Source organism: Orcinus orca, chromosome 3 (assembly GCF_937001465.1).
Source record: "Orcinus orca chromosome 3, mOrcOrc1.1, whole genome shotgun sequence".
NCBI lineage: Eukaryota > Metazoa > Chordata > Mammalia > Artiodactyla > Delphinidae > Orcinus > Orcinus orca.
In genome coordinates, this window is record NC_064561.1 from 153,043,629 (window position 1) to 153,062,041 (window position 18,413).

Sequence of the window (18,413 nt, forward strand, 5' to 3'; positions counted from 1 at the left end):
CAAGTCAGGGGTGCAGGGGCTGAGCAATTTTTAAAACTCCAAGAGGACTGTGAGAGAAAGGAGAGAGGGTAGTATTTTTAATAATCACCAAAAATGAAAAATTTTGGAGAGAGGCAGAAATATCTAAAAGGAATTCGGAAGCTCTTTGTACAATCTATAAATAGTAGAAAAGTGGTTGCCAGGGGCTGGGATGGGGGAAAAAAAGGAAGAAGTGGTTGGTCAAAAGGTAGAAACTTTCAGTTATGAGATGTGTAAAGTCAGAGGATCTAAAATAAAACATGGTGACTACAGTTGATAACACTGTATTGCATAACTGAAATTTGCTAAAAGAACTTAAATGTTCTCACCACCAACCCTACAAAAGGTCAATATGTGAGGTGATGGATGTTAACTAACTTGATGGGGGGAAACCTTTCACAGTATATATGTATATCAAATCATCATATATACACTTTAAACAACTTATAATTTTATTTGTCAATTATACATACAAACTGGGGGTGGGGGGAGGTAGGGAAAGAAATGGAATATTTAAAAAGCCATGTCGAGTATATGAGGGGAGGAACCAAGATGGCGGAGTAGAAGGAAGTGCTCTCACTCCCTCTTGCGAGAACACCAGAATCACAACTAGCTGCTGGACAATCATTGACAGGAAGACACTAGAACTCACCAAAAAAGACACCCCAGATCCAAAGAAAAAGGAGAAGCCACAATGAGATGGTAGGAGGGGCGCAATCACAGTCAAATCCCATAACTGCTGGTGGGTGACTCACAGACTAGAGAACACTTATACCACAGGAGTCCACCCACTGGAGTGAAGGTTCCAAGCCCCACATCAGGCTTCCCAACCTGGGGTCCAGCAACAGGAGGAGGAATTCCTAGGGAATCACACTGTGAAGCCTAGTGAGAATTGTTCACAGGACTTCGACAGGACTGGAGGAAACAGAGACTCCTCTCTTGGAGGGCACACACAAAGTAGTATGCGTATCGGGACCCAGGGGAAGGATCAGTGACCCCAGGGGGACTCAACCAGACCTACCTGCTAGTGTTGGAGGGTCTCCTGCAGAGGTGGGGGATGGCTGTGGCTCACCATGGGGACAAGGACACTGGCAGCAGAAGTTCTGGGAAGTACTCCTTGGCGTGAGCCCTCACAGAGTGTGTCATTAGCCCCACCAAAGAGCCCAGGTAGGCTCCAGTGTTGGGCGGCCTCAGGCAAAACAACCAACAGGGAGGGAACCCAGCCCCACCCTTCAACAGTCAAGTGGATTAAAGTTTTACTGAGCTCTGCCCACCAGAGCAACAGTCAGCTCTACCCATCACCAGTCCCTCCTATCAGGAAACTTACACAAGCCTCTTAGCCTCATTCACCAGAGGGAAGACAGCAGAAGCAAGAAGAACTAAAGTCCTGCAGCCTGTGGAAAAAAAAAACACATTCACAGAAAGACAGACAAGATGAAAAGGCAGAGGGCTATGTACCAGATGAAGGAACAAGATAAAACCCAAGAAAAACAACTAAATGAAGTGGAGGTAGGCAGCTTTCCAGAAAAACAATTCAGACTAATGATACTAAAGATGATTCAGGACCTCGGAAACAGAATGGAGGTAAAGATCGAGAAGATTCAAGAAATGTTGAACAGACCTAGAAGAATTAAAGAACAAACAAACAGAGATGAACAATACAATAACTGAAATGAAAACTACACTAGAAGGAATCAATAGGAGAATGACTGAGGCAGAACAGATAAGTGACCTGGAAGACAGAATGGTGGGATTCACTGCTGTGGAACAGAATACAGAAAAAAGAATGAAAAGAAATGAGGACAGCCTAAGAGACCTCTGGGACAACATTAAATGCAACAACATTCACATTATAGGGGTCCCAGAAGGAGAAGAGAGAGAGAAACGACCAGAGAAAATATTTGAAGAGATTATAGTCGAAAATTTCCCTAACATGGGAAAGGAAATAGCCACCCAAGTCCAGGAAGCACAGCGAGTGCCATACAGGATGAACCCAAGGAGAAACACACCAAGACACATAGTAATCAAATTGGCAAAAACTAAAGACAAAGAAAAATTATTGAAAGCAGCAAGGGAAAAATGACAAATAACATACAAGAGAACTCCCATAAGGTTAGCAGCTGATTTCTCAGCAGAAACTCTACAAGCCAGAAGGGAGTGGCATGTTATACTTAAAGTGATGAAAGGGAAGAACTTACAACTAAGATTACTCTACACAGCAAGGATCTCATTCAGATTCGATGGAGAAATCAAAAGCTTTACAGACAAGCAAAAGCTAAGAGAAATCAGAACTACCAAACCAGTTCTATAACAAATGCTAAAGGAATTTCTCTAACTGGGAAACACAAGAGAAGAAAAGGATCTACAAAAACAAACCCAAAACAATTAAGAAAATCGTCATAGGAATATACATATTGATAATTACCTCAAACATGAATGGATTAAATGCTCCAACCAAAGAACACAGTCTTGCTGAATGGATACAAAAACAAGACCCATATATCTGCTGTCTACAAGAGACCCACTTCAGACCTAGGGACACATACAGACTGAAAGTGAGGGGATGGAAAAAGATATTCCATGCAAATGGAAATCAAAAGAAAGCTGGAGTAGCTATACTCATATCAGATAAAATAGACTTTAAAGTAAAGAAAGTTACAAGAGACAAGGAAGGACACTAAATAATGATCAAGGGATCAATCCAAGAAGAAGATATAAGAAATATAAATATATATGCATCCAACATAGGAGCACCTGAAGGCATAAGGCAACTGCTAACATCTATAGAAGAAGAAATCGAGAGTAAAACTATAATAGTGGGGGACTTTAACACCTCACTTACACCAATGGACAGATCATCCAAAATGAAAATAAACAAAAAACCAGAAGCTTTAAATGATACAATAGACCACATAGATTTAATTGATATTTATAGGACATTCCATCCAAAAACAGCACATTACACTTTCTTCTCAAGTGTGCACAGAACATTCTCCAGGATAGATCACATCGTGGGTCACAAATCAAGCCTCAGTATATTTAATAAAATTGAAATCAAATCAAGCATCTTTTCTGACCACAAACCTATGAGATTAGAAATGAATGACAGGGGAAAAAAACGTAAAAAAAAAACAAACACATATAGGCTAAACAATACGTTACTAAACAACCAAGAGATCACTGAAGAAATCAAAGAGGAAATCAAAAAATACCTAGAGACAAATGAAAACCCAACTATCCAAAACCTATGGGATGCGGCAAAAGCAGTTCTAAGAGGGAACTTTATAGCTATGCAAGCCTACCTCAAGAAACAAGAAAAATCTCAAGTAAACAATCTAACCTTACACCTAAAGGAAATACAGAAAGAACAACAAACAAAACCCAAAGTTAGCAGTAGGAAAGAAATCATAAAGATCAGAGCAGAAATAAATGAAATAGAAACAAAGAAAACAATAGCAAACATCAATAAAACTAAAAGCTGGTTCTTTGAGAAGATAAACAAAATTGATAAACCATTAGCCAGACTCATCAAGAAAAAGAGGGAGAGGACTCAGATCAATAAAATTGGAAATGAAAAAGGAGAAGTTACAACAGACACGCAGAAATACAAAGCATCCTAAGAGACTACTACAAGCAACTCTATGGCAATAAAATGGACAACCTGGAAGAAATGGACAAATTCTTAGAAAGGTATAACCTTCCAAGACTGAACCAGGAAGAAACAAGAAATATGAACAGATCAATCACAGGAAATGAAATTGAAACTCTGATTAAAAATTTTCTGACAAACAAAAGTCTAGGACCAGATGGCTTCACAGGTGAATTCTATCAAACATTTAGAGAAGAGCTAACACCCAGCCTTCTCAAACTCTTCCAAAAAATTGCAGAGGAAGGAACACTCCCAAACTGATTCTACGCAGCCACCATCACCCTGATACCAAAACCAGACAAAGATACTACAAAAAAAGAAAATTACAGACCAATATCACTGATGAATATAGATGCAAAAATACTCAACAGAATACTACAAACAGAATGCAGCAACACATTAAAAGGATCATACACCATGATCAAGTGGGATTTATCCCAGGGATGCAAGGATTCTTCAGTATGTGCAAATCAATCAATGTAATACACCATATTAGTAAATTGAAGAATAAAAACCATATGATCATCTCAATAGATGCAGAAAAAGCTTTTGACAAAATTCAACACCGATTTATGATAAAAACTCTCCAGAAAGTGGGCATAGAGGGAACCTACCTCAACATAATAAAGGTCATATATGGCAAACCCACAGCACACATCATTCTCAATGGCGAAAACCTGAAAGCGTTTAAGATCAGGAAGAAGACAAGGATGTCTGCTCTCACGGCTATTATTCAACATAGTTTTGGAAGTCCTAGCCATGGCAATCAGAGAAGAAAAAGAAGTAAAAGGAATACAAATTGGAAAAGAAGAAGTAAAACTGTCAGTGTTTGCAGATGACATGATACTATACGTAGTGAATCCTAAAAATGCCACCAGAAAACTACTGGAGCTAATCAATGAATTTTTTAAAGTTGCAGGATACAAAATTAATGCATAGAAATCTCTTGCATTCCTATACACTAATGATGAAAAATCTGAAAGAGAAATTAAGGAAACACTCCCATTTACCATTGCAACAAAAAGAATAATATACCTAGGAATAAACCTACCTAGGGAGACAAAAGGCCTGTATGCAGAAAACTATAAGACACTGATGAAGGAAATTAAGGATTATACCAACAGATGGAGAGATATACTATGTTCTTGAATTGAAAGAGTCAATATTGTGAAAATGACTATACCACCCAAAGCAATCTACAGATTCAATGCAATCCCTATTAAATTACCAATGGCATTTTTTACGGAACTAGAACAAATCATCTTAAATTTTGTATGGAGACACAAAAGACCCCGAATAGCCAAAGTCCTGAGGGAAAAAAACAGAGCTGGAGGAATCAGACTCCCTGACTTCGGACTATACTACAAAGCTACAGTAATCAAGGCAATATGGTACTGGCACAAAAACAGAAATATAGATCAATGGAACAAGATAGAAAGCCAAGAGATAAACCCACACACCTATGGTCAGCTAATCTATGACAAAGGAGGCAAAGATATACAATGGAGAAAAGACAGTCTCTTCAATAAGTGGTGCTTGGAAAACTGGACAGCTACATGTAAAAGAATGAAATTAGAACACTCCCTAACACCATATACAAAAATAAACTCAAAATGGATTTGAGACCTAAATGTAATGCTGGACACTATAAAACTCTTAGAGGAAAACATAGGAAGAACACTCTCTGACATAAATCACAGCAAGATGTTTTTTGATCCACCTCCTAGAGTAATGGAAATAAAACCAAAAATAAACAAATGGGACATAATGGAACTTAAAAGCTTTTTCACAGCAAAGGAAACCATAAACAAGATGAAAAGACAACATTCAGAATGGGAGAAAATATTTGCAAAGGAATCAATGGACAAAGGATTAATCTCCAAAATATATAAACAGCTCATGCAACTCAATATTAAAGAAACAAACAACCCAATCCAAAAATGGGCAGAAGACCTAAATAGACATTTCTCCAAAGAAGACATACAGATGGCCAAGAAGCACATGAAAAGCTGCTCAACATCACTAATCATTAGAGAAATGCAAATCAAATCTACAGTGAGGTATCACCTCACACCAGTTAGAGTGGGCATCATCGGAAAACCTACAAACAACAAATGCTGGCGAGGGTGTGGAGAAAAGGGAACCCTCTTGCACTGTTGGTGGGAATATTAATTGATACAGCCACTATGGAGAACAGTATGGAGGTTCCTTAAAAAACTGAAAATAGAATTACCATATGATCCAGCAATCCCACTACTGGGCACATACTCAGAGAAAACCATAATTCAAAAAGACACATGCACCCCAATGTTCATTGCAGCACTATTTACAATAGCCAGGTCATGGAAGCAACCTAAATGCCCATCAACAGACGAATGGATTAAGAAGATGTGGTATTTATATACAATGGAGTATTACTCAGCCATAAAATGGAACAAAATTGAGTCATTTTTTGAGACATGGATGGACCTAGAGACTGTCATACAGAGTGAAGTAATTCAGAAAGAGAAAAACAAATATCATATATTAATGCATGTATGTGGAACCTAGAAAAATGATACAGATGAACTGGTTTGCAGGGAATATTTGAGACACAGAGGTAGAGAACAAACGTATGGACACCAAGGGGGGAAAACCACGGGGGGTGGTGGGGATGGTGGTGTGCTGAATTGGGCGATTGGGATTGACATGTATACACTGATGTGTATAAAATTGATGACTAATAAGAACCTGCAGTATAAAAAAACAAACAAACAATAAAACAACTAATACTAAACTTTCTTTGGGTTATTTGTATGGAAATATGTTAATATAAATGTTTTAGATGTTACATGAAATTTCTAAAAATCTTATATGTTCTGGTATAAAGTTATAAATCATAATTCTAGTTATTACTTTAAAATGTAAAATGTATATCTCAGAAATAAATAAATTTCCTTGTCAATTGCATTATTATGAACTTTCTTCAAATCTTTAACCGTGGTCATTTTTAAGTCTTTTGTCATTTACAGACATTTCTGGGTGTACTCTGATGCTTTTGCAAAAATGTTCCTATAAAAGGGTTTCATCTTCAAGGAATTTATGAAAAGTCTCTGACAAGTACAAGTTTCTGGTAACTGACTATACTGCTGAACTGAATGAATAAGCATTTTCAGAACTCTAAAGGAAACCTAATGAATTCATAAAAGTGCTAACAAAAGATCAAGATAAAAACAAATTAATTACATGGGACTGAGTGAATTGATGTGGATGATTATAATTTTTGTGACCTTCTGTTTGAATTTAAAAAAAGAAATCCCACAAGGACTCAGAGGCAAAAAATATACAAATCAATTTTCACTGCAAAGTAAAGGAGCTGTTACAGTGGAGGATTACTGGACTGAATGTCAATATTATGACACAGTATGAGTGTTTTTCGTGTTTGGTAATTGCAACCATTGTTGCTTTTGTTGTGATCATCCATTTACAATGCTTGGTGTCAGTTTATTTATCTCTGGTAAAAATAAAATACAGTGTGTAAGTGTGTGTGTGTGTGTGTGTGTGTGTGTGTGTGTGTGTGAAAAAATGAACTTAAAAAGAAAAATAAGAAAGAAAAAAGGTGACTATGAGGGCAAGAGGGTTGAGGAGGATTCAGAGAATCATGATGCTATAGAGATTTTGTAAGCATTTAAGAATAAAAATATGTAGATGTTTTAATTGTGTAAATATAAAAGCTGGTATGCAGAAAGAAAATAAAAAAGCCATGTCGCATGATACTGAGAGTATTAAACTCTTTAAAGCATTAATTAGAATAATTAGAATGCATTTCTTACATATTTATGTTTAAAATCCTCATTTCTACATACTTGGAATAGCCAGTTCTTATAGTTTGAAGATTTGTCTTAATTCACAGTATTTTTTGCTTTGCTTCTTAGGTACCAGCAAGGTCTCAACGTCCTACTCAACAACTTCCCTACCACCACCTCCACCATCCCATCCAGCCTGCCAGCCACCATTGCCAGCATCTCACCCAACCCAATCGGCAGTCCCAAGTCTACCTCCCAGAAACATTAAACCTCCCTTCGATCTCAAGTAAGCAAAAGGTTATCTTGCCATTTCTTTGTCAGTCTCTTACCATGGATTTTCAAACTATGTTTGGCTGAATGCTGTGGGTTCCATGGTAAGCTAATGGATCCACAAAGATGAGCAGTTGGCAGGGGGAAAAGATGGCTGAGCAAGCTGCTCTCACACCACCATACCTTTGAGCAACTCTTATTTCTCTGTTTTTTCAGTGGTTTTCCCCTTAAGAGTTCATCTGAAGAAATTTTCCAGTGCCTTTTTAGAAGTTCTGAAGCATTCTTCGGGTCAGCACCACCACCATCACCATTAGCATCACCACAACCACCATTAACATCATCACCACCATTAGCATCACCAACACCACAGCCATCACCACCATCACCATTATCATCATCACCACCACCATCATTATCATCACCACCAGCACCATCATTGCCATCATCACCACTATCACAACCACCATCACCACCATTATCATCACCACCACCACCACCATATTTTACTCACTGCCTATGATGTGCTAGGCACGTTACATGTATAATCCTTATAACTTTATTGAGTGGATAGTGTTATCATCCTGTCACAGATGAGTAAATGGAACTTTACAGAGGCTAAGTAACTTCTCCAAATGTGAGTCAATGTCAGTCTGAGTCCAAAGAAAATGTGAGCTGTTAACCACTCTGCTAAATAACCTCCTTTAAGTAAAAAATGGAGGTTTTCCCTGAATAGTCAGATTTTTGACTGTGTATTCAAAAACTAGGAAACTTATTCAAGCCCACTCTCACTTTTCTTAGATGGTAGTTTTAGAAATGTCAAAACTGTATGGGTTGTATGCACGGGCTCTTTATCCGTGATTTACCAGAATAGCTGGTTGAGGAAAAAGCAAGCAGAAGATTGGGATAGATGAAATGTTTTAAAAAGAAATAGCCAGACGATGGCAAGCATAGATTCCTTCGGCAAGTCAGAGTAGATCTTCCGTTTCCTCTTCTAGAAAATTGTTTTGCATGATTCTCCTTTACCGCAAGTAAGTAATATGCCAAAATATTTAGCTACGTTTGTTTTTCCTTCACTTCAATCCCCTATCAGATTGATATTCATTACATTTAAAGTACTTAATATCCTTAATCCTTCTGATAGAATCTATTAATATCAAAATCCGATTGACAGCTTTCCTTTAATGCTGATGATTACAATTTAGAGCAGGGGTTGAAAACATGTTTGTCATGGGTAGCCACCACTACGTTTCACTTTATTAGGCTTTGGGTGGGGGTGTGTGGTTAAAGGCATAACTTCAACTAACTAGGAGGTGTTAGAGCAGCTTAGTGGCTACAATCCTCTGTATAAGCTGCACTGTGCATTTATGTTAACTACATGCCCTTCCAGGCATTTGAGTTTATGAATCCTAATTTATGATAACCAGCTACCAAATAAGAGTATAAGCCATCTGCCTACTAAAATATGTGTCAAATAAATATTAGTTTAATTAAAATAACTAATAGGTGTTCTTATATACACTTGATTTCTGTGTAAATTACTTTCTTTCACATGTATTAAATCCTGTGTCTTTTTCCTAATTTTGTTCCTACTCTGATGAATTTAACCCATTAGATTTCGACCTTAGTACTTTTGAATTTTATTATATGACTCTATCCCTGCTCCTGGCTTCAGTTAGGCTTCTGGATCCTGTTTAATTCTAGTGAGAAATTTCAGTAAATAGCTTGAGCATGAATTCCTGATAATTTCTAAGGCATAAAGACTGGTAACTCTTTGATGGAAGAAATCATGGAGAGGAGGAGGGTTTGGCATTATTCCTGCTGATTGGGAGTCCCCAAGACCACCCATGTGTTTGATGATCCACTAAAAGGACACACAGGACTCAGCCCATAGTAGTACTCATGGCTAAGATTTATCCCAGTCACACTCTCCTTCTAAACCTGGCAGTGGACAGAGTAGGACTGCTCTTTTCTCCAGGTACAAAAATGCAATACAAGTGTAATGTTGCTTCTCAGGAAAGCCTTTTAGAGGCAGCTTTTACTGAAAGCTGGCACCTAGGCACCTTCTGCCTAGCAACTACCAAAATACCAGACTTCTAGAAGGAAAGCAGGTGTTCACCGTAAGTCATGTTGTTTATACAATCTAGGCACAGCAAAGCATTCTTATGATTAGGCAACTTTTCCTATCAGTGCAGGAAATGCTTTTGGAGCTGAGTTCCCAGTTACAAACTAACAGCCCATCTTGATAAAAGATTCTTTTAAAAATAGCAACTTCAGGCCTGCTATGATAACTCTTTTCTGTAAACCTACACCCTAGAATCCACTGTGATAAGGTGGAGAATAAAAAGTTATAAAAAGAAGAAAGGATTTCAAAAAGAGACCAGTAGCCTGGACTACAGCATCATACCAATGCTGGTCAATTTCCCAACTTTGTAGGAAATTCGTGCAAAGTTGAAAAGAGCCCGCCAACCAGCCAGGTTCAAATTTTCACTTGTAATAGTGTTTTCATCAGAAATCAGCAAAATCCACCAATTGTAATAAACTTAACCTCATCCCTATTTCCATCTTATTAAGGACTCCTAATAAGAAAGTTTGATTCATCTAAGAGTTACTCTTACTCTCAGAAAAAAAGATGGAGAGAAACAAGAATCTTAGATGTTACATTGCCTAGATAAGCTAGAACTGGCACATCTGAAAGTTAAATGTCAGATGAAGAGAACAGAGAAAATGAAAGCCAAGGGACATCTATAAGACAACTTTTTTTTTTTAAGTAAAAATGTGGTGTATGGTGTAAGGCTTTCAAGCTCCCATCAGAGAGCTCAAGTAAAATCCAAAATAAAGAAATATCTGGGTTGGAAACTTTCCCCCAAGGAGGGGAAGCTAGAAAAGACACAAAGAGGAAACGAAAGTAACATCGGTCTTGATATTCAGTCTCACAAATTTATATTTCATGTGAGAGGGAAATTTATGGAATGATTTTTAAGTAAAATTGTGAGTGATGTATGTTCTATGCTTTTTCTTCTCACCACCACCCTTCCAATAATAATTTTTTGAGCCACTACTTTGTGCCTTTGCAATAGAAATTCACAAAGTATCAGTGAACAAAATAAAGATTCCTGCCCACATAAAACAGGGGGCAAGAGACACGAGGGGAAAAAAAATAATAAACAAGTAAAGGATAGAGCATATTAGGAAATATCAAGTGCTATAGGAGAAAGTAGAGCAGATTAGTGGTGTAGTGTGAGGGTTGGGGACAGCGTGTTGCAACTTTAAAGGGCCAGGTGAGGGTCACTTCCCTTATAGGAAGTTATACTGGAGCAAAGACTCAAGGAAGTGAAGGAGTTAGTCACGCAGATATCTGGAGGAAGACCATTCCAGGCAGAGAGGACAGACAGAACAGAGCCCTAGAATGTCCAGGGACTCAGAAGGAGGTAGCTGGGGCTGGAGTAGATGAACAAGGGAAGGAGTAGGAGGGAAAGATTCAGCTCATGCAGGTCCCTGCGGGTCATGATAGACATTACAGCTCTTATCCTAAGTGAAATGGGAAATCCTGAAGAGCTAGAGCAGAGCAGCGACGTTCTCACTTATGTTTTGTAAATATCACCTTAACAGCTGTCTGAAAAGGGACAGTTGGCAAAAATTGAAGAAGGGAAACCAGTTAGGCAGATAGGGCAGGCAAGGTGCAGAGGTGGCTCTAACCAGGAGGGTGCAGGGCAAGTGGTACGAGGTCCAGATTCTGGATGTATTTTGAAGGTAGAGACTACAGAATTTGGATTTGGGGTATGAAATAAAAAGAGGATCCAATGTGGCTCCAAGGTCTGAGCCTGAGTAACTCCAAGGCTGATGTGTCCATCAACCGAAATGGGATTGGCTGAAGGTGAGCAAGTTTGGGCCTGGGGAAGATCAGGAGAGCCCAGCTATGTTAAGCTTGTGGCGTCTCTTAAACATGCAAGCGCAGATGTTGAGGAGGCAATTAGGTATAAGAAGTGAAGAGTTTGGGAGAGAGTTCTCGGTTAAAAATATATATTTGAGAGTCATGGGTGTATATTCCACACTTAAAGTCCTGACACTGTTAAGATCACTAAGGAAGTGAATTCCTAGAACCAAGAATTAGAACAACGAAGAACTAGTGCTCAAGTGAGGGACTGGCTTCCCAAAGGCATAAATGACTGATAAGGTTCACAGTTCTCCCCAGGGTGTAGAGTCTGTATTGCTTATGGCAAGAAAAGGAATCGGGATCAAAGAAAGAATTTCAGGAGATCTCCCGGCCTTTATCACCTGCCTACTTCCCAGAAGTCACTTGTAATTGTATCTTTCAGGTCAGTATGCCTTAAGAATGTGAAGAATTGGAGGCAGGTGAGAATTACGAATAATAAACATCTTCAAAAAGACAGTAGTTAAGGCCAAAGTTATACTGTATTTTAAATTGTATTGTTTCCCCACCTAGTGGTCAGAAATCAGCTAGTTCCATTTTTTATTTTACTCAGACATCTGAAGAGGAACTGAAATGGGTCAAAGGAGCTCGTTCATCAGTTTTAGTGTTCAAATCAATATCTTTAGGGTAACGCATTTCTTGGTACCATTTTAAAAAATTAATTATAATTTTAACAGTATAACTCATTCATATGAACACAGAACCAGTGGTTGAATATTGTGGTATACAAAGCAAATTACATGGTTACTAATAGTAATGAAACAGGAAAAGTGAAGTAATAAGAAGTAATAAATAATGGAAATGACTAAGGTTGGAATAGGAAATGTTAAGCAATTCTTACCCTGAGGTCATTCTTAGTCAGTGTAAGACTTTTCTTTTTCTGGCTCTAAAATTAGAAGAAAAGTAAGAATTTACCATTATAAACTTTTTATTAGTTAGAAAAGCTTAACACTTACGACAAAATTCAAAACCCATTTATGATAAAAACCCTCCAGAGAGTAGGCATAGAGGGAACTTTCCTCAACATAATAAAGGCCATATGTGACAATCCCACAGCCAACATTGTCCTCAATGGTGAAAAACTGAAACCATTTCCACTAAGATCAGGAACAAGACAAGGTTGCCCACTCTCACCACTATTATTCAACATAGATTTGGAAGTTTTAGCCACAGCAATCAGAGAAGAAAAGGAAATAAAAGGAATCCAAATCGGAAAAGAAGAAGTAAAACTGTCATTGTTTGCAGATGACATGATACTATACATAGAGAATCCTAAAGATGCCAGAAACCTACTAGAGCTAATCAATGAATTTTGTAAAGTAGCAGGATACAAAATTAATGCACAGAAATCTCTGGCATTCCTATACACTAATGATGAAAAATCTGAAAGTGAAATCAAGAAAACACTCCCATTTACCATTGCAACAAAAAGAATAAAATATCTAGGAATAAACCTACCTAAGGAGATAAAAGACCTGTATGCAGAAAATTATAAGACACTGATGAAAGAAATTAAAGATGATACAAATAGATGGAGAGATATACCATGTTCTTGGATTGGAAGAATCAATATTGTGAAAATGACTTTACTACCCAAAGCAATCTACAGATTCAATGCAATCCCTATCAAACTACCACTGGCATTTGTCACAAAACTAGAACAAAAAATTTCACAATTTGTATGGAGACACAAAAGACCCCGAATAGCCAAAGCAATTTTGAGAAAGGAAAACAGAGCTAGAGGAATCAGGCTCCCTGACTTCAGACTCTACTACAAAGCTACAGTAATCAAGACAGTACAGTACTGGCACAAAAACAAATATAGATCAATGGAACAGGATAGAAAGCCCATAGATAAACCCACGCACAATGGTCACCTTATCTTTGATAAAGGAAGCAAGAATATACAATTGACAAAAGAAAGCCTCTTCAATAAGTGGTGCTGGGAAAACTGGACAGCTACATGTAAAAGAATGAAATTAGAACACTCCCTAACACCATACACAAAAATAAACTCAAAATGGATTTGAGACCTAAATGTAAGACTGGACACTATAAAACTCTTAGAGGAAAACATAGGAAGAACACTCTTTGACATAAATCACAGCAAGATCTTTTTTGATTCACCTCCTAGAGTAATGGAAATAAAAACAAAAATAAACAAATGGGGTGTAATGAAACTTAAAAGCTTTTTCACAGCAAAGGAAACCATAAACAAGATGAAAATACAACCCTCAGAATGGGAGAAAATATTTGCAAACGAGTCAACAGATGAAGGATTAATCTCCAAAATATATAAACAGCACATGCAGCTCAATATTAAAGAAACAAATGACCCAATCCAAAAATGGGCAGAAGACCTAAATAGACATTTCTCCAAAGAAGACATACAGATGGCCAAGAAGCACATGAAAAGCTGCTCAGCATCACTAATAATTAGAGAAATGCAAATCAAAACTACAATGTGGTATCACCTCACACCAGTTAGAATGGGCATCATCAGAAAATCTACAAACAACAAATGCTGGAGAGGGTAAAGAGAAAAGGGAACCCTCTTGCACTGTTGGTGGCAGTGTAAATTGATACAGCCACTATGGAAAACAGTGTGGAGGTTCCTTAAATAACGAAAAATAGAATTACCACATGATACAGCAATCCCACTACTGGGCATATACCCTGAGAAAACCGTAATTCAAAAAGAGTCATGTACCACAATGTTCATTGCAGCTCTATTTACAATAGCCAGGACATGGAAGCAACCTAAGTGTCCATCAACAGATGAATGGATAAAGAAGATGTGGCACATATATACAATGGAATACTACTCAGCCATAAAAAGAAACGAAATTGAGTTATTTGTAGTGAGGTGGATGGACCTAGAGTCTGTCATACAGAATGAAGTAAGTCAGAAAGAGAAAGACAAATACCATATGCTAATACATATATATGGAATCTTAAAAAAAAAAATGGTCATGAAGAACCTAGGGGCAAGATGGGAACAAAGACAGAGACCTACTAGAGAATGGACTTGAGGACACAGGGAAGGGGAAGGGTAAGCTGGCACAATGTGAGAGAATGGCATGGACATATGTACACTACCAAGCGTAAAATAGATTGCTAGTGGGAAGCAGCCGCATAGCACAGGGAGATCAGCTCAGCGCTTTGTGACTACCTAGAGGGGTGGGATAGGGAGGGTGGGAGGGAGGGAGACGCAAGAGGGAGGAGATATGGGGACATGTATATGTATAACTGATTCACTTTGTTATAAAGCAGAAACTAACACACCATTGTAAAGCAATTATACTCCAATAAAGATGTTAAAAAAAAATAAAGTAACACTTTCTTCAACACTTTTTGAACATTAAAAAAAAAAAAAAGAAATGCTTAACACTTTCTGGAATTTTGAGACTTGCCATATCAGTCATGCACTCCCAGACAGTCTTACCTAAGTCCATTCGCTTTAAGAAGTCATAGTTTTATAATTTCTCATGCGTTAAATACAGGAAGTCGTGTTCCAGAGAAAAATTTATGGTATTTCGTTTTCAGTAAGGTCAGGTATAGAACAAAGTTTTATATGTCACTTAGATTTCCTCCTTCTTCTTTAAAAATCAAACTGAGAATTAAGAGCTAAACTCACGGAATAAAGGTCATGAATAGCAAATAAAGTATAAACGTCAACAGTTCCCATCTTTAAAACTCAGGAAATAGAGCTCTAATAGCTTTCTAAACATGACAGTCATAACATTAAATTAATTTTGCTTTTCCTGTTTAATTCTGTATGCTTTGTTTATACTAAAACAAAGAACTATGGTGAAAGGCCTTCTTGAATAGATGTCCTTATTGTAACAACTGATAAGCTTCCTTTTCTTCTTTACCCGCTCCCTCTGTTTACTTTTCTAGGACTTGGGTTGTGGCTAGTGTCGTTGTTTGTCTCTTTATCTCTCTGTGTGGCTTTTCTCAATGCCTGGAACACTTTTTTGAGCAGTTGGTGACAGTTTATTCTGGGTCTATCCTTGACACTCACCTATTTCTTCCCCTCATCTTTCTTCCTTTTATTCTTCACTGTTATTCCTATTCTTAACACAATTTCATATTTAGTGACTATATTAATGTTCTATATATGGTGAATTCAGACCGATATAAAACTAAAATTTATATGCTATAATGTTGGTTCCATGAATATATGTATGCATACAAACATTACCTACAAGTAATAAATGGTTTACATTAAAGTGCAGGTGTATATGTATGAGTGTGCTATGCAGATCCCCTTCCTTTTGCAAATATTTGTAATTCATCCAAGTGTTTCAGGAAGTAAACTGCAAGTCCAGTAGTCTTTTTAACTTATATTCTTCTTCAAAAATGATAATAAACAATTCACCTTAGTAATAAGCATTCGTTTCTTAGTATTACTAAGACATCGTTAATTTGGCCAAAAAAAATCAAAGTCCTATACATCACAGGAATTATTCTAATAGCTTCCTAAAAATGACAGTCATAATAATAAATTAACTAACAGTGATAATCTCTTTATTCCAAGGGCTTATGGTTTTGTAGTAGGAATAGAGACCTGCAAGTAATTGCTCTATAATTATAGCAATCCAGAATAATCCCTGTAGTGAGCAATGTATGACATATGGAAGCAGCAACTGTGTGAGCTTGGGGGAGTTGGGATAACTTCACAGAGGAGGGAGTGTTTAAGAAGAGGCTTAAAGATTTAAAGATTAAGGAGGGCCACAGCAGGGGATGATGAGAAGGGGGAATTATTCCAGAGAAGGCAAACAGCAGGGGCAAACAGCAGAAGGCAAACAGCAGAAGGCAAACAGCATGAAGAAACAAGAAAGCAGTGTTCAGAGAATAAGTGAATTCAGTATTAATATGTGAAAAGAAGACAATGTAAGAAGAGGAAATATGGAAAATAAAACTCTAAAACAGCAGGACAGATCTTAAGAACTATATACCATGAAAAGAACTATAGATTTTATTCTGTAGAATGTCAGTGTATTTTGATGTCTAAGGTATTTATATCTTGTGCTTTTAATTAATATTTAATTCACTAAAGTTAATAATGCAAAGGCCTAATTTATTTTAAATACTTAAACTCACATAATATAACTTGCTATGCAATTTATACACCTAGCAATTTTTATTTAAATAAGAATAATTATTTTCAGGGGGATCTCTGATTAATGATTGGAAAACTCAGACTAACTTCTTTCAGATCAATAGTTATGTTTATAATAAATTTAAGTAATTAAACTCCCTTACATGTTTCCCATTATGTGTATAAATTTACATACTGAATTTTGTTTTTAAGCATTTCCGATACCTACCTGACTGAACAAATTTCATAACTCCACTCAGCAAAACCTCCCAAGAACTTAAACAACTCTTGTAAATCTATTAAACCATATCCATTTCTCTTATCTACTCCAACTGCATTTGCAATTGGATTTTTCTTATACTTATTTTTTAAATTTTTAAATTTTATTTTATTTATTTTTTTAAACAACAGGTTCTTATTAGTCATCAATTTTATACACATCAGCGTATACATATCAATCCCAATCGCCCAATTCATCACACCACCATCCCCACCACCCCACAGCTATCCCCCCTTGGTGTCCATATATTTGTTCTCTACATCTGTGTCTCAACTTCTGCCCTGCAAACCGATTCATCTGTACCATTGTTCTCAGTTCCACATACATACGTTAATATACGATATTTGTTTTTCTCTTTCTGACTTACTACACTCTGTATCCATGTCTCAACAAAAGACCCAATTTCGTTCCTTCTTATGGCTGAGTAATATTCCATTGTATATATGTACCACATCTTCTTAATCCATTCGTCTGTCAATGGGCATTTAGGTTGCTTTCATTACCTGGCTATTGTAAATAGTGCTGCAATGAACACTGGGGTGCATGTGTCTTTTGGAATTATGATTTACTCTGGGTATATGCCCAGTAGTGGGATTGCTGGATCATATGGTAATTCTATTTTTCATTATTTAAGGAACATCCATACTGTTTTCCATAGTGACTGTATCAATTTACATTCCCACCAACAGTGCAAGAGGGTTCCCTTTTCTCCACACCATCTCCAGCATTTGTTGTTTGTAGATTTTCTGATGATGTCCCCATTCTAACTGGTGTGAGGTGATACCTCATTGTAGTTTTGATTTGCATTTCTCTAATATTAGTGATGTTGAGCAGCTTTTCATGTGCTTCTTGGCCATCTGTATGTCTTCTTTGGAGAAATGTCTATTTAGGTCTTCTGCCCATTTTTGGATTGGGTCATTTGTTTCTTTAATATTGAGCTGCATGTGCTGTTTATATATTTTGGAGATTAATCCTTTATCCGTTGACTCGTTTGCAAATATTTTCTCCCATTCTGAGGGTTGTCTTTTCATCTTGTTTATGGTTTCCTTTGCTGTGCAAAAGCTTTTAAGTTTCATTACGTCCCATTTGTTTATTTTTGTTTTTATTTCCATTACTCTAGGAGGTGGATCAAAAAAGATCTTGCGGGCTTCCCTAGTGGCGCGGTGGTTGTGAGTCCACCTGCCGATGCAGGGGACACGGGTTCGTGCCCCGGTCTGGGAAGATCCCACATGCCGTGGAGCGGCTGGGCCCATGGGCCATGGCCGCTGAGCCTACACGTCCTGAGCCTGTGTTCCGCAACAGGAGAGGCCACAGCAGTGAGAGGCCTGCGTACCACCAAAAAAAAAAAAAGATCTTGCTGTGATTTATGTCAAAGA

The 18,413-nt window shown here is 37.4% G+C and overlaps 1 protein-coding gene across 5 annotated transcripts in view; it reads left to right on the top strand.

The window, feature by feature from the left end:
• The window catches only part of FYB1 (FYN binding protein 1), a 184,135-nt gene that overhangs the window by 123,479 nt on the left and 42,243 nt on the right, over positions 1–18,413 (top strand). For all 5 annotated transcript variants that reach the window (XM_004265975.4, XM_033421231.2, XM_012531663.3 and 2 more), the window contains one exon: positions 7,582–7,738. In XM_004265975.4, the coding sequence (XP_004266023.1) occupies positions 7,582–7,738 (157 nt within the window). The remainder of the gene's footprint in view (positions 1–7,581; positions 7,739–18,413) is intronic.